Source organism: Macrosteles quadrilineatus, unplaced genomic scaffold (genome assembly GCF_028750875.1).
Source record: "Macrosteles quadrilineatus isolate MER2022 unplaced genomic scaffold, UCM_ALF_1.0 Scaffold_5__1_contigs__length_97177068, whole genome shotgun sequence".
Lineage (NCBI taxonomy): Eukaryota > Metazoa > Arthropoda > Insecta > Hemiptera > Cicadellidae > Macrosteles > Macrosteles quadrilineatus.
In genome coordinates, this window is record NW_026542598.1 from 76,728,852 (window position 1) to 76,749,434 (window position 20,583).

Here is a 20,583-nt window from a genome sequence, read left to right on the forward strand (position 1 = left end):
TGGAAAATACATTAATTTCTTACTAAACCACAGTACCTTTTAACTAATTAATTTTACCTTAATTTTACATTTAAAAAACTTGTTTACCCTCCCTGTTGCAGCAAACCTAAGTACTCATTAAACTAATTCTGTTTAAATAGGGAATAAAATAAATGTGATATTTTTAAGGGGACATTTTAGTTTAAATCCAATCAGGCAGATGGAAATTCGCTTAGTCTGCAGGTTTGCTGTGGCGGGGATATTTTTTGTTATAACAATTTTACTAACCGATCAGCATTACATTGCTATACAGGTTAGATATAATATAAGAAAGAAAAAAATAACATTATTAATTATATTAACATAGGTAGAGGTCAGCTATGGCTAGCCCCTCAGGCACTTATTGTCACTGTTTTAGTGGGTCGGACTGTAAAGGATGTTGTATCCCTGGTATTATATTATTAGCTTTTTCTAGTGGGGCCTTGATTATTAGCTGTTTGTTTTTTTTTCAATAAAGTCAGGCTAGGCGTCATATTAACTTACCTTTTCAGTTTTTTATTGTTTGTCAATATCATCCTAGTATCATCCGAAATTGAACGTCAAGTACTTACATTTACTTGTACCTTATCGAAATTGTTGATAACCGACGTATAACCGGGCCTTAAGGCCCGGTTCACACGAGAATTACTTATCTAGCTGACTAGGCTGTGACTAGGTTAGCCCAACTGGGTAGTGGACCACATAATACACAGGTTCACACGAGCGACATGTCCACGGACTCGAAGAAAATATCGATATCCAAACCACTCGGATCCATCACTGGTGCACAATAGAACAGAGGGAAGCAGCGCTACTTACCGATCGCTCGTGTGAACGCTCCCATAAGGCTACGCCGCTAGAGCGGGTGACTGGGTAAGTGCTATGAGTGACTGGGAAGTGGGGCCCGACTATGTTTTGGGACGCCGAGCTCGAACGCGGCTAGCTAGTAGCTAGTCGTCGCCCTACGCTCGTGTGAACGGCTCCATTTGATCCTGTGGTCCACTACCCAGTCAGGCTTACCGAGACTCGGGAGTCGGGACAGACAGGACAGGAGCGGACGAGCTAAGCAAAACAGACGACAGATCGCATACGTCATCAAGAGAAACTAGTTCTTCTTTATCAATGGCCAATAGCCAGATTTTTCGTTTGCAATAAGTGATCAGTCAGGCTGTAGACGCTTTTGTGGAGTTATAGGTGGCCGTCGTGAGTGAGAACATAGACAAAAAGAAATTCTTTTTGTTTATGGTGAGTGAAGTTTGATGCCTGCCTTTGCCAGCTGAGTCAAGTGTCTTGCTGCCATCACATTGCACATCAGAAAAAAAAGAAAAAAATGGAAGCCATACTCATACTATTAGTTTTGTTTTGGTTTAGCCTGTCGCCTGCCTTATCTCATCTCAGTCAGGTCTTATCAATTTAGGCTAGGGCTAGAATCGTCATTCTTCATTATTGAAAAACAAAATAATGTCCTTGGAAGTATACTAAAGTCAAAACAATTGAACACAAATTCTTGCATCTAGTCTTAGTCCTAGCCCTAGCACTCGAACTTAACCTCAAGGGTAAGTCAAGTTGATATATTCTCTAAATAAAGCAATTTATAGACCTACTGGTATTAAATAATTTGTACTGGTATTATTTTGTTCACACTTTAGGCAAGTTATTATTTAAGTTAAGGCTAGGGTACAGTTTCTTAACTGGGCTTTGCTGATGATTGAAACTATCGATTCTATTATTAGAACTTGATGCGATTTTTTGTAATTTATTTAGTAATAATGGCTGCACTTTACTTTAAGTCCTACACTCATTCAAATGAAAATATCGATCGATATATCGATTATTCGATATATCGTTTGATTAGTTAGGTAAGGTTAACGTAACCACAGAAAACATATTAGGCCTACTATAACCCAGAATGCCAACCACGTGGTAAAAAGCATTAAGTGTTTTGAGAGAGCTTTGCCTGTCAATCGTAGGCAGCGCCATCAGCGTTGCCATGCACTCAGCATAGCAAACGCTGGTGGCGCTGCCTACGATTGACAGGCAAAGCTCTCTCAAAACACTTAATGCTTTTTACCATGCGGTTGGCATTCTGGGTTATAGTAGTATGTTTTCTGTGACGTAACCTAACTGAATAATCGATATTTTTATTCGAATGAGTGTAGGACCTAAAGTAAAGTGCAGCCATAATATTCGTGCCTTTAAAACTAATTTTTATATCTTACTTTATATTTTTTACCTCCTGAATCCAAATAAGTATAGCCTAGGCCTACCATTATTATTCACCGTTGATGAATATTTCTCAAGATATCGCCGTCAAAATGTACAACATAACAATAAACAAGGTAGGATGGATGACATTTACAAGTAAATGAACTGTAGTGTGTTAACTAAGCCTACAGCTGACTGTTTTGGCTACAAACGACAAGCTGGAATAAACAACTTTTGAACCAACTTTATTAACTCACTCTGATTGTGTCTTCGGCAATAGGCCTAGTGACGTAATTTTACTTCACTACAACTAGAAACTAAGTTAGAACACAAAACAAAAATAACTTACTCACGTACTCATACTACTGTGCTGCGTAGTGGCGCTTCCATTTTTGAAATAGTAATTTGAAGTGTTTTTCTCAGGATTTTAATTTTACAAAAACAGTCTGTCGGTGACTTAAACTAACAACTCAATTCATTATAACCTAAACTTTAACTTAACTTCCTTTTCAGCAAGTTTGGTTAGGTAGGTTAGGTTTTGACAGTTTCATTTTATAATATAATATAATATATAATAATATTATATTATATTTGACAGTTTCATTTTATAATATAATATAGGCCCTAATATAGCCTAATATAGGCTATATTATAGCCTAACTTATATTTAAAAAATATTGATTATTAATCAATTTTTCAATTTGATAGTTTCAATCTATATCGATATTAGCATAGCCCAGTTAAGAAACTGTATGTAGGCCTACCCAAAAATAAATTTTGGTAAACAGTGAGAAAACCAAACTTACTCTGTATTACATTATAGGCTACTACAACAACAATAGTGTTTAAAAACTTAGCAATGAGATATGCCTACAGCACATTACTCCTCAATTTCATTAAATGCATTATCTTCAGGAGCAGAATGGCCGGAGCAGTTCTGGTGACTGGCGGCGCAGGGTATGTTGGGTCTCACACGGTGTTGGAGTTGCTCAAAATAGACTATGAGGTGGTGGTGGTTGACAATCTTGTAAACTCTTATAAAGGTGAGGGGTTGTGGATCACCAAGGTTTAGGGTATTATTTTAATATTGTGTGTGTGCACGTCTGCAAGTTAGTAGTGTAGTAACTGTTTACTCTTAGTATTAAGTTACGTTACTGTAGAATAGGCCTACCGTTTTTCTGGACTCAGTCATTCTGAAACAGCTTGCTGGTTTGTGTTCTCAATCCATAAATTCCATCAGCATAAATTACTGTAAGTAAGTTTGATTCATTTAAAATTTCTATGGCAAATACAATTTTGATTTAAAAATTGTAACTAAAAATGTGCCATTTTTATAAGTAGGCATAATTTAATAGAGACTTTTCAGAGGTTATTTATTGTATAATGAATAAACATGCTCTTACAATGTTAAATCTGTGATGAAAATATGTGTATGATAATATTTATTAATGCAACCTTGTGAAGTTGTATGTACCACATGCAAGTCATCTAGTATTATTGGTGTGGGTAAAATGAGGTTTTGCATGGAATTAATTCTTCATTCTTAACCTGCTATAGTTTAGGTTTAGGTTATCACTATAATATGGATTGCTGTGTCTCAGTGTTGGGCGCACAGTCTGAAACTTCCCTCACTCCAGAAGGCACTGCCTTTGCAATCCATAATATAAAACGATTACTTTGCTGTTGACCTGATGTCATATATTGAGTTAAATTTTTTTGTCAGCGTATTATTTTTAATGGTTTTTGGGCACATTTATCTTGCAGAGAAAACCGATCAGAAAAAGGTCCAGTAATGTATTTGTTTTTAGGAAGAGTGCATTGATAGCAATGACTTCTACCCGTCACGAATTGAAGGAATTCTGCTAATCAAAGAGTGCAATATAGTAGTTTTTATCTCTAGGCTTGAAAGTCTTTTAATGGCTTAATCTTGTTAGTTGAATTAGCGATTGTACAATAATAGTACAGTAGAGTCCCGCAAACTCGGCGTAATGTCGACTGGAAGGGTGCCGAGTTTGTGAAATGCTGGTTTATCGGGAACTAGGGTTAAAAATAAGAACAATACAATTTTTATTCCTTTTAGCTGCCTTATTTAGCCTATTTATATTTATATTACAAGTCAGTATTAAGTCATCATATATAGTAAGCCTACAACAAATCCTTGGTACGAGTTGCGAATGATTTGACTTGAGCCCATGTTTAACTCGGACTCAAAAAATCACAAATTTCTGAGCCAGGTGATGGCCGAGTTATCCAGACTGCCGGGTTATCGAGTGCCGAGTTTGCGGGACTCTACTGTACCTATAAATTTCTGTTTTTTTACCATGGTTTACTATTAGTAAATACTGACAGCTCATCATAATAGTATATGTTGCAAACATTATTGCGACGTATGCCACAGAGAAGGTAGTTTTCTAATGTACATTCAGATTTATAAAATTATGAATGCTGTTTTTTACGACGTACAAAAATATGCATTACTGAAACTTGTTTTTTGTGTTATTAATTTTCTTTTATTTATCTCTGTGTTATCACGGCTCCCTTGTACCTCTATGTATCCGTCATATTTGTCATCTTCATATTCGCCCATACTCCTCTGTGTGCAGTGGGACAACGGTTGTTGATTAAAACAATTGAATCAATCAGGTGTAGTACACAGCTGTTATTAGGTTATCAGATATCTGAGCCTAATTGTTCATTACAGACTCAACAGGAGATAAGCCTAGTAAATTTTAAAATCAAGTTTGGGAATCAGTGACTAAAAAAAGTTATTTTCAAAAATGATCTTATGATAACATTGCTAACTACAAAAACACTACAAACACACAACAAACAAGCAATCTACGAAAAATGTATCAATGGTATACAAATACACGTTAGAAACATTTCAACTAATTAAAACTTTTAAACTTTTATATTTCTGATTCCAATAAAAATAAAAATGTGAGAAAACTTCACAACCTAGTTTTAGCAAAATCCCATATAGAAAATAAGCTAATACTGTAGGTCTCATGGTAAGACCTTGATTAAAAACCCCGATTTACTTTTTGTTTTGAGGTCCCCAGAGGCCAAAAACACCGTCCATTTAAATTCATATGTGTATGTGTCCGTTAGCGTAATAACTCGAGCAAAAATTATCCGAATTTTGATGAAATTTGGTTCAAATGTGTTAACCTTTGTTTATTCAAACGAGTTCACGAACCAGCTTAATCAGACTACAGGAACAAAAAACTAAAAAAAACAACTAAAAAACAAATAAAACTAAGAGAAAAGGAGTTGACAAGGGACTTTATGGGGTAAAGATTGGGTTTTCTCATTTTTTGACCCAAAAACACAAAATTTCCCATTTTTTTCCAACCAATTTTGTAGAGCTTAAAACAAAAATAATTTGGTATATTGAAGCATTGTTCAAACCACCACGAACGCACCACCTAACGGCATTGACTATTGGATGCTAATGGTTACAAAGATAATTCGAAAAATTTGAAATTTAAAATTCCCATGTTATTCTTACGGAGAAGAAATAAACTGTTGTAGTTTGCTTGTCTATAGATATATTTAAATCAAATTTGGCAATTGATCGAGTTGGGTGGAGTCGTGGTGGACCTTGTCCTGGCAATTTTGTTTATTTCACGCTTAGCTATCAACATTTCAATAAAAAAAACGCACCTCTTATTTACCTTCCCTGAAGTAGTAAACTAAGTACTCAACTAATGTTATTTAAATGGGAAATAGATCTGACAATTAAGGGAACTAGTTGTTCTGCCCGTGCTTCGCTACGGGGTGAGAATGCAGAAAAGAATAATTTGGTTTTTTTAAATCTACTATAAAAAACAGTTACAACACAGTTACCAGGAAACATAAAGGCAAAGCTCAATCGTACTTATTGATAATTCTGATATTTATTCGTATCCAACCAAATACTTGCTTTATATTAGACCATGTGTTGTTTGTTTATACTATACTAACAATATGCACACATGACGCAAAATATCTTGATACTTGACAAATTCCATGACTGAAGTAAGATTTATTAAACAGCTGGGTTAGTAAATTTACTTTATAAGAAATAAATTGGGATTTTTATGGCCCGTGGGGCAAAGCCCGAGGAACTTTTATTACTGTACAGGAATTGGTGAAAGATTATGGTGATGTCTACACAAAAAATACTTAATTTTGACACATCGTTTGTACAAATCCGTCCATTATTAACGGAGGAGTAGTGTTTCATAGAAATTACCTTCACATTTTAGTAGCAATCCAGCCAGGCAAATGGAAATTCGCTTAGTCTTTAGGTTTGCTGTGGCAGGGGTATTTTATTTGATGCCAACTGATTTAAAGATATTTTTTCTAGTTATACTAATTAATTGTTGTCACAGCCCTGAGCTCAGAACTCCCAGAATGCCTCAGGAGGGTAGAGAAACTGGCAGGGAGAAAAGTCACATTCTACAACTTGGACCTCAGCGATAGAGGAGCTTTATCAAAAGTCTTCAAAAAGGTATTTCCATTACATGGTATAGAAAGTAGCTGTTTTCTATGACTGCCGATCTCGAAGAACATTATCGTTTCCCTAAAACTTAGTAATGGGAATAAATTAGCAGATTTTCCCTTGCTTGTAATTAACTTTTCTATTACACTAAATTATTTTTCAATTTGCACTTTATGTACATTTTGTTTCCTTAAAACATATTTAATAAAATAAGGTTTTTTCAGTTTTAATCTTACTCAGGCCTGATATTGTGTGGGCGTTTTTTTGTATCAAGCTGAAAAGTTGTCACTTATGTGTTCAAAGTGTTTTTCTGGCACTTGCTACGTTTTTCTTACAATTACCTCGTTTTCATGTCAATTATTTCTCAATTAGACTTCCAATTTTCTCGGCTTCTATGAACTTTGTTCACAGGAAATTACCACTGTTGGTATTTGTAATAATATATACTACTGCATCAATCAACTGTTTGATTAGTGAAAATAATTTATGATATATGTTGTAGTCAATTTTTTCAAGCTAACAATAAAAATAACTTCGAAGCCTAATAACCTCCGTTCATACTTGGCTTAAAATACCTACTTTGTATGGTTCGCCATTTCATCGGAAATTATAAACAGTAAAAGTATAATCTTTAAGCCGTGTCTACACGACATTACTTAGATTTTGTCAACAGTTTTTCAGTGCTTACAACAGGAATTTTGTTTTCCAAAAGAAGTCGACAAATGCTCTCTGAGTATTGTAAACATTTGAGGCTCAAATTGTTGACAACACATGGTAATAACACATGTTAACACTGGAGTTTTAAACAAAACATTTTAAAATCTTGCTGTCAGCTATAATTACAACAGTTACAACTAAAGTCTTTGACAATTTGTTCCAAGGCAACACTAAATAAACAGGCCTCAATGCTGGCATGACGTCATCATAGGCGACGTCAATGACATAATGTTTGCCATTTGTGATCAGCTGCTTGTTGTAATCTTTTCTTGGAAAACAAAAATATTGGAAAAAAACAAAAAAAAACCAGCAAACATTTGTCATTGCCGTTGCCTACGATAACAACATGGCCAGAGGAGCATTACGGCCTGTTTATTTAGTGTAAACGTGGCTTTAAACTTAAAACACTTTGTTGTTAACTCCAGTGTTAACCAAGTGTTCTTGTAGAAAAAACGTTAAATTAAGTCCACTGAAAAACTATTAAAAACCTTTTGACAAAACTAGCATTTCTGGGATTCAAAACTTTTTTAACACAAATATTGTAAACTCCGGTACAAACAAGGCTTAAGACATAATTTGGAAGAATACACAATTTATTAGTTTCATTTCACATAAAGCTGGATAATGATAATAGCATAATAAACTTAAATTAATGTTTGATCAATTATAAATTACAAATCAAATACAACTTTTTCAGATCTCAAATTAATCATATTTTTAAGATAACAGAAAAATTGAGGACTTTTTCACGTAACCTTAAGTACAGTTATCGACTTAACCTTGAGTGTTAACATGACATTAAACTTGATTTAGAACTTTAGTGGGTTCTGTTTCTTTGTCTAGAATCGTAGACCAAATGTAAACTCAAATAGTACCTTATAAGTTCTGAATTATTATAATGTTCGCAGCACAGTGTATTCTGCGTGATTCACTTTGCTGCCCTGAAGGCAGTGGGAGAGTCGTGCCAGAAGCCTTTGCTGTATTACAGCAACAACATTACCGGCTCAATCACATTACTTGAGGTAATAACAGTTTTTTTTTTTTTTTTATTTTTTAACTGTCTTAAGCTAAAAGATTTGTGATATGTTATTAGCGTATAGTATCAGATATCAACTTCACCTGCCAAACGGCTGAATAAAATCTTTAATTTTACCTTTGACTATTGATATAACTAGACATTCTATTCCCATGTTAAATTTGTCGTTAGATTTTTCAAAATTGTTGTAGTTGATAGTTGATGTGAGCCACCGACAGATTGTGCTGATCTATATTACTAATTTCTGTCGAATACAAGAACGTTTTTACCAAGTCAAACTAATGAAATCATCAACTTGGTCAGTAAAAAAAAGGTAGAAAATAGAATCTTAGGATTGGGTCACACAACGACGTTATTTTTTTAAATAAAAAATTGGCGACAGCTGGTTCATATTGTCGTCTACTTCAGTATCCAATAGTCAATGATTTTACTAAAACATTTTGTTGAAAAAAACGTGATTTAAATATCATATTTTCCCGGAGTACTGTCTAGGCTATTAGCAGCTGTCGAGTCTTCAATAGACCACAAGGTTTCAAATTACCCCTGGCGCAGCAAACCTGCAAAGCAAATTTCCATTTGCCTGATTTTATTTTCTGAAATATTCCTTAAACATGCTTTATTTATTCCCCATTTAATTAACACTAGGTTGAGTACTAGGTTTGCTGCTACAAAGAATGCCACAAAGTGGGGGTTTAAAAATGTTAATAGTTTTGTATGAAATAAATAAGTTTACCAAGTTTTATCAAAATGTATCCATTAACAAGCAAACTACAATAGTTAACTTATTTTCCATGAGATAAACATAAGAATTGTAAATTTAAAATTTTTTTGGAATTTTCCCCGTGACCATTAGACGTATAATGATGCTTTACATATAACTTACTAAATTACTATTTTTTAAGCTCTAAAATTGGTTTTGAAAGAAATTCCAAAATCTGATACTTTGAGGGTGAAAAATGGGAAAACCAATTTTCACCCCATAAAACCGTACAATACCCCATTCCCATGGTCCTATCATGCTGGTTTGCAAATTTATTTTAATAAATCTAGGTTAATATTTTTGTACAAAATTTAATCGAAATTGGAATCAGATGAGTTTTACTCTAGTTATCGTGCTTAGAGACACATATACAGGGTGAAAAAAGTTCTGGGACAGTTTAATATTTCAAAAAGTAAAAAAAATTGAGCTACAAGACTTGGTACCAAGTTACTGAACATTAAATAAAATAATATTAAAACATTATTCAGTGATACAATAGGCCTACCCTCTCAGGGGGACGGCTCGCTAGGAGTCAGAAGAAAATAAAAAAATTTAGGCTTAGGTTGATTTTTTTTCACCTTATACATATGTTATCGATCAAGTTTACAAAATCAAACTTTATTTCAGGTTATGATAGAGAACGGAGTAAAAAACTTTGTCTATTCGTCTTCCTCTACTGTCTACGGCAACCCACAGTTTCTGCCTCTAACGGAGGATCATCCAACGGGTCAGGGTTGTACAAACCCTTATGGAAAGTCAAAGTATTTTGTGGAGGAAATCCTGAAAGATGTCTGTTTGGCTGACAATGTAAGTACGCTCATTAAACATACTAGTAATCTATATTATATCCCTTAGACTCATTACATGACAAAACAGACATTTTACCTTGGTCTGTAGTCCAACATTTCCATTAAAAAGTTACTGACTAGTTTTGTTGCAAGGGCAAATTTGTCAAAGCGTGCAACACCTCAAAACATGAAAATAAATATATAGGTACATAAAACACCACACACAGCACGGACGTAAAACTAAACAAACAAAGATAGTGCCATCATATTTATGTTTAAAACAATTTTACATTGTTGCACTTGTAACAAAACTTTTTCAGCCCCCTTTTAATGGAAAGTTTGGACTACAGACAGAGGTAAGATTTTGTGAAAAATACTAAGCCTCATAGTCCTATGTAATGATCTAAACATTTAACCCTCCGAGTGTCCATAGTTTAGGCCTTAATGTCCGCCTATTTTTGGCGCATTTGCAAGGTTTTATTAAAACCGATCTGAGAAGCTTAAAACAATGTTAATTCTACTGTTCTATATACCATTTTGTTTGGAAAATCATGGGCTTCAATATTATACATAAAACATAAGGAACATTTGTTTGAAAAAAAATGTTTAGGTAAAAAAAAATATTTTAGAAAATTTTCAAAAAAAAAATAAGTTTGCGCTCAATGAAATTGGATAAATTATAGGCCTATAAATATTTGAAAATAGCCACTTTGTTCTAAATTTTATGAGGATTACAAATATATAATAATATAAGGAAGTAGATTTGCAAATAAATAAGTTATGGGCAAAAAACAGATTTCAGTACATAGCGTTTAGCTAAGAATGCATAGCCTAACCATAGCTAGGAATCTGGCTGATAATTTACATCAATATCACTACCTACTTCTTCAGGATCATCAACCAGCCCTTCAAAATCACTTAAATCTTCTTATAATGCACCACGTATATCACTACTTTTGATTTTTAACACTAAAACAATGATAAACGTAATAAAACACATCAGTCATCGGTCCGAGGGTAACCTAGCTATTTACAAATACGCACGTCAGCTGTCTGCTACAATTATGATCGGCTCGGAGAACATACAGCGCTGAGACAGACCTCTGGAGAAAGCTTAGAATATAACGAGAAGAACGATACCTAACTCGATCCAGTTCAATCCGATTCAGTCAGTCATAGAGCCTTCGCCGTAAACGATGTTCGCGCGTCGAAAAATCGACGCGTGACACTACACAAAGTGTGTCGCACGTCGATTTTTCGACGAGTGACACTCGGAGGGTTAAATACGTACGTAATGTTAATCGTTGTAAATATGTGAGAAAATTTGTTGCGTTAATGCTTCTAAAGGCTTTCAATGAAAGTGAATTGTACTTCTAATTAATATTAATTTTATTTATTTAAGTTACAATATAATTAAATTGGCTGTTGCTGCTTACTAACATACATTCTGTACCGTTTCCCCCTCTCTTCCTCTCTTTTTCTGTTACTCGGATCAGCTGAACTTTAGTTGTTGGAATTGTGAACATAAACAGATTTATTTATGAATTTTTTCAATATCTGGGTTTCATATTTTTTTTTACTTGATAAACGAAGCAAAATGTTTAGTTAACAATCGGATTTATTCAGTTTAATGTTTACATAATACTATAGATTAATTAATTTGTAATATTGACTTGAATCTCTTGCCAATAGATAGAAGTGAAGAAGTGAAGGGACTGAGGCGCTTTCTTCTGATTCGGACTGTGAAAATTCCATCTGTACCGAGATGTTTTACTGTTTGGCAGGGCTTCAGAGTTATCAGTCTACGATATTTCAACCCAGTGGGAGCACATCCGAGTGGAGATATCGGCGAGGACCCAGCAGGACAACCCAACAACCTGATGCCGTACATCGCGCAAGTAGCCGTCGGGCGGCGGGCTGAGCTGCTGGTCTACGGGAATGACTACAACACTCGCGACGGCACTGGTAAAGCAGTATACTCATATAATAGCTTTGGTTTGCCTTCGATGCTGCTTGATACAAGCGTAAACAATGTATGAACTTACACTTAAAAACTTGATATTGAAAACAGTGATACGACAGATTTTGACGATGTGCAAAGGCTTACGATTAACCAACTTATCCCTGATCCACATAACTCTAGTAAAAGGGTTGGCTTGGCTTGGCAGCTAATGAAAGGGCTTTGAGGCTGCTAGTGGAGACCGACCAATGTCCAAATAGCGTAGCTGAAATTAAGTGTGGTGAGGGAGTAGCGGTAGAAGGCAATGACCTTGACTGTGTGGTGATCAGTTTTAGGCCAACGGTGCATGCTATTTGTGGTCTTGCCAACCCTAGTTGTCATATTATTGTTTGAGCCATGTGAATAATCCAAAATTTTATTCAAATTAACCACGTTATTTAGACACTATAATATGGTAATTGTAAGGGCAAAGTAAAATTGAATCTAAGTGGTTTTGACAGTAATGTAGTTTGAATTAAACATGTTTCACTGTATATCCCTCCATATTTAAGGTTGAATGACGCACAAGGCGAGACCTCTCTTCCTAACTCTTCCAGTCTTTCGCTTATTGGGTCTGATGATGATTGGAGAGTCCAATCGAAACAGATCACCACTTACCATCTTTTACATGTATTTACCGTCTTGTGAGTCAACAGACCAAAGAGATTACAGAGAAGTGTAAATATAATATTATATTATTGCAAACGTTTTTGACAAATTTTTTTTTCAGGTATATTTGTATTTTTTAATAACATGTACGATGCTGATCAAGAAGTTGTATTAAGGTGACAAGAAGTTGTGTTTAATAGTGACAAAACACTTATACTAAATAACCTTGACCCTGTGTACATGTTGTTTCCAGTTCAGGAATCTCAATACATTACAACAACCAAAAATTTAAATGAAGTATAAAAAAACCGACAGCCTTTATTTCGGTTGCAAATGAATTAGTAATAGATTCTCGACAATGTAGCATCAGTAAAAATATTTATTCCGTAGGTGTGAGAGACTACATCCACATCATGGACCTAGTGTCCGGCCATATTTGTGCCATAGAAAAGCTCCGAGACACAACGATGAAGGGGTTCAAAACCTACAACCTCGGCACCGGCTCCGGCCACTCTGTGTTGGAGGTGAGATGTAGCTTTGTAGTCAAAGTGTATCAATTACAGCCTTCCGCTTCAGTTAGCTATGAGCCTATACATATTTTCAGTTGAAATTATGTAAATACCTCCTTTAGGCAATCCACAGATTACTTTTAGTGACGAGCTTTGTCATTTTGTGCTATTTTCAGGCTAGACTTGAGCATGTCTTTACCTTAGTCATATTTTGCTGAAGATAATTTGTTCAAACAACATAAAAAGTACATTGATGCGTATTCATGAGTGTGTACGTGTACATCCATATACATTTTCGGTGTTAGAACAACGTTCTTTAACAGATGACAAGGATATGTCCAATTACAGCCTGATCCTGATAGTACCACTTTTGTGCCAAAACAAGCCGCTAAATGCAATTTGCTGATTCGATAACTTTCCTCAACTTTCACTCGCTGTTTGGCAGGTGATTGAAGCGTTCAAGACAGCGAGTGGCAGAGATGTCAAGTACAAGGTGGTCGGTCGACGTGAAGGTGACATTGCTGAGTCATATTGTGACGCAAGTCTGGCCTCCAAGGAACTTAACTGGAAAGCGGAAAAGTCTTTGAAAGAGATGTGTGAGTATATACTATCTTTTTAAAATGCACATACCTTCATTTGGGTGAACAGTGGAATGAAATTTTAGGATCTTGTATAAATTTTAGGATTTTTGTATAAATATTAATGTAGATGAGTTGAGTTACCGACAGATTGCGTTGATGTCAGTCACTAATTTGTGTTACTGCATAAATACACAAACTTTTTCTCCAAAGCAATTTGATATGATCAACTTATTTTTAACCAAACACTTTTTTACATCAAATATCTTTTTATCAAAAACCGAAGGAAAAATCAAACTTTGACAGCAGCACATTATGTCAGTGGCCCATTTAACTATGACCAATTTAAATAGAATCTGTCAACATCTATCGTTATAAAACTGAAAAGACTACAAAATTATAAATTAAGTTCAAATAATAAAGAAACTTTCAAGAAAAATTATCAACAAGTTAATATGAAACAAGTTACCAAAAGCCTGGTTGAATTTATCAGAAAGAAAATTTGAAAATGTATTGTATTCCTGGCTAGTAAAAATCCTTTTTATGACATACATGAATATATGAAATGTGAGTTTTTGTTGCCTAGTTGATATGGCCTTATTGTAGACGGATTAGATATATTTTTGTGACATTTATTTATATATTATATGTGTCTTTTGACAGAACAAATATTTTTTGCCTTATTTTTTATTTGCTAGTTAAGTTTGACGATGTCTATTACAATATGTGTATATTGTTGAAGGAATATATTGTCAGTGTCATCCAAAAAAGACAAGACTCGTACTGAAACACTTTATGATTATATAAAGGAATGTTTGAGTCAATTTTCTTTTATATTTATGATCTATTTGGATTTGGATAGCAACTTGTGTGAATTGATGCTGATGTAATTTCCAGGTGAAGATATGTGGAGATGGCAGGCGAAAAATCCCAACGGTTTCCAAGGTGCCTCTTAACAAATGGGTTGCTGTAGTGCCTAAGTATTTTTCATGTTAAAGCTCAAAGAGTGTTTTAGAGACCAAAGAAATACGAAATACTTAATATTGTCGTTGAATACAAATCTGTTATAGCTTTTTAGTCCGTAACATACAAGTAGAATCCTGCTAATACTAAAGCAGAACAATTTTTGAAAACAAATTTTACTAGACCTGTAAGCACATAAAGTACAGAAAATCCGCTAATATTCTCAAAATACCCATCATATCGAATTGATTTTACCTTTCATAGTTATTGCCACACTACATTGCACTGAATTAGAATATTTTTAATTTCTTACCTTTAATTGTATTTAATTCTAGACATAGAGGCCTCAAAGGCGCTTAATAAGTTAATTAATATACAGGACCAAATTCCACCTTCCAACCTAATTTGTATTAGCAGGATTCTACTGTAATTTGTTTTCTGTTATTTGCAAAGCAAAAAAAAAAACTATTGCTTTCCTATTTCATATGATATCTAGTCTTGAGGTTACTATATTGTGAATAACTAATTGTTATGATCTATACAAATTCACGTTGAACAAACTGTACTTTGATATCACTGTTGACTGAAATCATCCACCGTATTTTATAATCGTGTGTCGAACGATTGCACAATGTATCCAGATGATTTGATTAGACGATACAAATAATGAAAGTCGTACAGCTTCTTTTGATGTTGTTATTTTCAGCTTATTTATATTATTGCTTTTAAAGAATCCTTATTTTATCCATCTCGTGTATTTGTAATGTCTTCTATTTTTATATCCTACGTAACATTCCTTTACATGTAACTGTTAGCGAACTACTTAGTAATTATGATACCGGTGCCATAAATGTGTGTTTATTTTATATCTAATATTTTAAACTAAAGTACCAAAGTTTGCCTTGCTAGAGAAAAATACCAAAGCATTTGAACAGAAATCTGTTGCATTTACCTTTTGTTACCTTGAGCCTGTTGTGTGCGGAGTAGGCAGGATTTTGACTAGAAAAAAAACAGAGCCAAAACCTAATTATTTTGACAAAAATGTATAGCCTGGCTACATATAATAAAAATAAAAATTATAGTAAGTAATAAAACTGCAACAGAAAATACATTGAAAGAATGTATGTCAACATATTTGTACGACCTATATTTTAGGACTGAAATCCAATCAAAGGCTCAAAAAAGCTTTTGGGATACTAAAAATCCAACCCCTAGCCAAAGAAAGACTCTAGGGGTTAAAGGTGCACCTATGTTTTCAGTTCTGTCTAATTTTCATTACAGGGTAATGTAGAAATTCTAGTCCAAGTGTTATCATTGATTTCTGTATTTAGGTGTACACAAACTGTGCTTTTGCTTTTGTTAATACATACATCATTATCATATTAAAAAGAATCACCTTATTTATCTTGTTTGTCGTAGATGTTTCGGTTTCTATTAAAATAATAGATTATGCCATTTTCATGGATGTAAAAGTTTTTAAAAATTTGACATTCCAACAGTTTAGTATCAAATTTAAAGTAAGATTTGTTGGGAAAATATTAAATTTACTTACTTGATGTAATAAATGCCGTGGTGGTTTGTTCTTGTTTTTTTGAACTGATGTCAAAAATGTTCATTAGATTTTTGTTTTGAGTTTAGTTCATAATAACGTGGTACAAACTATATTGTAGTATTGTTTTAGCTTGGGCAAGGTTTATTTGTGCATGCTTGTTTGTTGGGATATTGAAAATAAAATGTTATTGTTATTCATATCAGATGTGTTATTTCAAAACCAGAATACCACAATGGGATGGTTAGTTTCAAATTTGTTAGTAACTGTTGTACCTTCTGTCCAAGGCCACACTAAAAAAACAGGCCGTAATGCTCGCCAAGCATGACGTCACGATAGAAGACGGCTATGACGTACAAGTACTTATTTATTTATTTTCCAATGAAAGATTAAAACAAGCAGCTGATCACAAACGGCAAAATAACGTCATTGCCGTCTTCTATCGTGACGTCATGCTAGACGAGCATTACGGCCTGTTTTTTTAGTGTGGCCTTGTTCTGTCCTACTAAAATTGGGTTTATGTGTTCCTTGTTGTGACTTATAATTTAAGATTGAAATTTGAAGACACTTCTTCAATTTTCACATTTTCCCTCCTCCCCCCTTCTCTATACTGTACAAAATTACATATCCTTACAACTCAAGGTATCTATTAGAATCATTTTCATTCTACTATCAGAGAAGTCCCAGCGTATCGGAGTTAAAAGTGCCCTGAAAACGACTGTTTGTCACTTACAAGGAAGGGGTCCCTCAACCTTTCATGAAGATAATTTTATTGAATAAAATACTATGTGGACTAACTGGAGCAATGAAAAGGTAATGGTCGGATCTCGGAGTTTTTGTGAAGATTCTTGAGCCTCATCCAAGGAGTCAAGAACTTAAAAATAGTCAAATGTCTCCAGAAACACATCATCAGGTAAAAGCCACCCTTCCCTTAAGTTTACTGCAAACAGGTTTCCCAACATAAATTACAAAGTAAGTTAGGTGTTCATAGCAAGAGAAACAGATATTTTGGTTTTGAGGTGAAAAATGTATATTTTTATATGGATGTTTCCAAGACAATGCAACGATACCACACCTTACAGGTTAAAATGAATCCTTGGGAATATAAGTACCGATTCAAGTATAAAGAAAAAGTATTTACTGTTTCTTATATAATAAAGTTAATTGTTGATCTAATTAAAAGGCCTAAAGTAACCAGTTTTTAATTAAATGTGTCATGTTTTTATCTTTATATTGTCACTTGGGTGACTTCTTAACGATTCCATCAGTAGTTGCATTTTAATAACAATCATTGGATTTTGACATAAGATTTAAAAAATTATGTTCTTTCTAGTGAACCTCTTAAAGTATTCAGCAAAAATATTGGACACAACAATTCACGTAAACATATATAAAATACTATAAGGTCAATTTCAATATACTCTTAATTTTTTTTATATTTTTGAGTTTTGCAGTACTTTAACTAGTTGATATTTATTTATGTCAGTTTTGATGCAATACTAAGATATTTACACTTTCACTGTGTAGTAAAACTTACTACAGACAAAGACCCATCTTTCCATAATGGTCTATTTAGTCTATAAGCTTAGAGAATTATGTTTGTTACAAAATGAAAATCATTTAACAAAGAATTACACTAGCCTACCTCTTCATTTTGAAATGTATTATGAATGTTTTTAACTTAGGATATTAAATTAAAAATTAATAATCAATGATAAAGAGAGACTAGGTGAAAGGAGAAAGGTAAATAATATATACAATTTATAAATAAAAATATCTTTATTGTATATACGTCAACTTACAAAATGTCCAAAAAATAAATAGGATTATGTACCTACATAAATAATTACAGGATTTGTATTTACATCTTCAAACGTATTTACAATAGGAACAAAATTATAAAATTGATCTTTTACCTACAAATTATTGATTTAATCAACTTCTTCAATGGTTGGTCCCTGTCCTGTCTTGCTGCCATGTTGACCCTGAGTACCTTGCTGTCCTGCACCATGCAACTTGGCCATGATCGGAGAACATTGCTTCTGTATCTGCTGCAGCCGATGTTCGACCTCCTCCTTCTCAGCTAACGTGTTGTTGTCCAGCCATCGCAGAGTCTCGTCACATTCACTCTTCACTGACGACTTGTCACTCTCACTCAGCTTGTCGCCAGCCTCATCCACAGCCTGTTTCACGTTGAAGACGTAGGCTTCCAGCTGATTCCTCGCCGAGATACGCTCTCTTTGTTTATCGTCTTCCTCCTTGTATTTCTCTGCCTCAGAAACCATCCTGTCAATCTCCTCTTTTGATAGGCGACCTTTGTTGTTTTGGATGGTGATATTCTTGGACTTCCCAGAACTGGTGTCTTTGGCGGAGACATTGAGGATACCGTTTGCGTCCAGATCGAATGTGACGTCTATCTTCGGTACTCCGCGAGGCGCAGGAGGGATGCCTGTGAGGTCGAAGGTGCCGAGAAGGTTGTTGTCTTTGGTCATGGCTCGTTCTCCCTCAAACACTTGGATGGTGACGGCCGGCTGGTTGTCCGAGTAGGTGGTGAAGGTTTGGGATTGTTTGCAAGGTATTCGTGCATTCCTCTCGATTATTTTGGCCATAACTCCTCCAGCTGTCTCTATTCCCAGGGAGAGTGGTGTAACGTCAACCAACAACACGTCCTGGATGGCTGAACTCTGGTCTCCAGACAATATTGCAGCTTGGACTGCAGCACCGTAGGCTACCGCTTCATCTGGGTTGATAGAGAGGTTCAAAGATTTGCCCGAGAAGAAGTTTTGCAGCATGTTCTGGATTTTGGGAATTCTTGTTGATCCTCCAACTAATACCACATCATGAATCGCAGACTTGTCCAATTTTGCATCATTAAGAGCTTTTTCTACAGGATTTAATGTCGCCCTGAACAAATCAGCACAAAGTTCTTCAAATCTTGCTCGAGACACTTTGGTGTAGAAATCGATCCCTTCATACAAAGCGTCGATTTCAATACTTGCTTCTGTGCTGGAAGACAGGGTCCTCTTTGCTCGCTCTGCAGCTGTCCGTAGTCTTCGAGTGGCTCTTGGATTAGAACGTAGATCTTTCTTATACTTCCTCTTGAACTCTTCAGCCAGATGGTTGACCAATCGGTTGTCGAAGTCCTCTCCTCCCAAGTGAGTATCACCTGCTGTCGCCCTCACTTCAAACAGGGAACCCTCATCGATGGTGAGAATAGACACATCAAAGGTTCCACCTCCAAGGTCGAAAATCAAAACATTTCTCTCCCCTTTCAAGTTCTTGTCTAATCCGTAAGCCAAAGCAGCTGCAGTAGGCTCGTTGATAATCCTAAGCACATTTAGACCAGCAATAGCTCCAGCATCTTTTGTGGCTTGTCTCTGAGAATCGTTAAAATAAGCAGGTACTGTTATTACTGCATCCCTGACGGTTCCACCTAGAAAAGCTTCTGCAGTTTCTTTCATCTTGGTTAAAACCATTGAACTGATTTCTTCTGGTGCAAATTTCTTAACCTCTCCTTTATATTCAACTTGGATTTTTGGCTTACCGCAGTCACTGACGACTCTGAAGGGCCAATGCTTCATATCATCCTGGATCTTGGGGTCGTCGAACTTCCTACCTATCAACCGCTTGGCGTCAAACACTGTGTTCTGGGGGTTCATAGCTACCTGGTTCTTGGCAGCATCTCCAATCAGCCTCTCTGTGTCTGTGAAGGCGACGTAGCTGGGAGTCGTCCTGTTGCCCTGGTCGTTGGCGATGATCTCCACCTTCCCCTGCTGCCATACACCCACACAGGAGTAGGTCGTACCCAGGTCGATTCCAATAGCTGGCATTTTCACTGGCATCTTAGCACAAAAAGTCACAATATTCAACTCTTTAGATTACTAATACGTCACTAAAATATCAGTAGCACAAATAGTCACAACAAATTCAGTTCACTAGAATGTCACGATAACTCAACGTACACAATTCGCACTGTGTATACTAGTTGCTGTCTCAATTCAAACTGTCACTGTCGCTGGTCGCGCGCGCTCGGTATTTTAATGGCCAGCTGTTGCTATCTAGAAACTTCTCAGCTGTTCCACGCGCCGCGCCGCGCCGGTTCTAGAAACGCTCGCCGATTGGCCGAGAAACGTCGAGATTGTTCTAGAACTGGGCTGCTATTGGTGGAAAGTGATTCATTGATGATTCCTCAAGTCAGTGTTGCCACTATCTGCTCTTGGTTTATTAACCTTGAGGAGTTGATTGTTCCGTAGTGACTAGTGAAGGGTAATTTTTAAGCCGAAAATAGTAATTTATTAATTCGAATTCAACATTTCATTCAATATTTTACTTATTGTTATATAAGTAGGCCCTAATTCTTATAAAC

General features: G+C 35.3%; 2 protein-coding genes across 2 annotated transcripts; one reads left to right on the plus strand and one right to left on the minus strand.

Annotated features, from left to right (window-relative positions):
- Positions 1 to 1,367: 1,367 nt before the first annotated feature.
- Positions 1,368 to 16,417, plus strand: LOC128995245 (UDP-glucose 4-epimerase-like). Its single transcript, XM_054420196.1, has 9 exons — positions 1,368 to 1,574; positions 3,139 to 3,266; positions 6,600 to 6,718; positions 8,335 to 8,448; positions 9,850 to 10,029; positions 11,795 to 11,975; positions 13,009 to 13,142; positions 13,573 to 13,723; positions 14,603 to 16,417. The coding sequence occupies exons 2-9, from the start codon at positions 3,146 to 3,148 to the stop codon at positions 14,659 to 14,661; spliced, it is 1,059 nt and encodes a 352-aa protein (XP_054276171.1). The 5' UTR covers positions 1,368 to 1,574; positions 3,139 to 3,145; the 3' UTR covers positions 14,662 to 16,417.
- Positions 16,418 to 18,068: 1,651 nt separating this feature from the next.
- LOC128994665 (heat shock protein 68-like) lies at positions 18,069 to 20,059 on the minus strand. The gene has a single exon (XM_054419361.1). It carries the CDS (start codon positions 20,057 to 20,059, stop codon positions 18,149 to 18,151), a length of 1,911 nt encoding a protein of 636 aa, XP_054275336.1. The 3' UTR covers positions 18,069 to 18,148.
- Between the last annotated feature and the right edge of the window lie 524 nt (positions 20,060 to 20,583).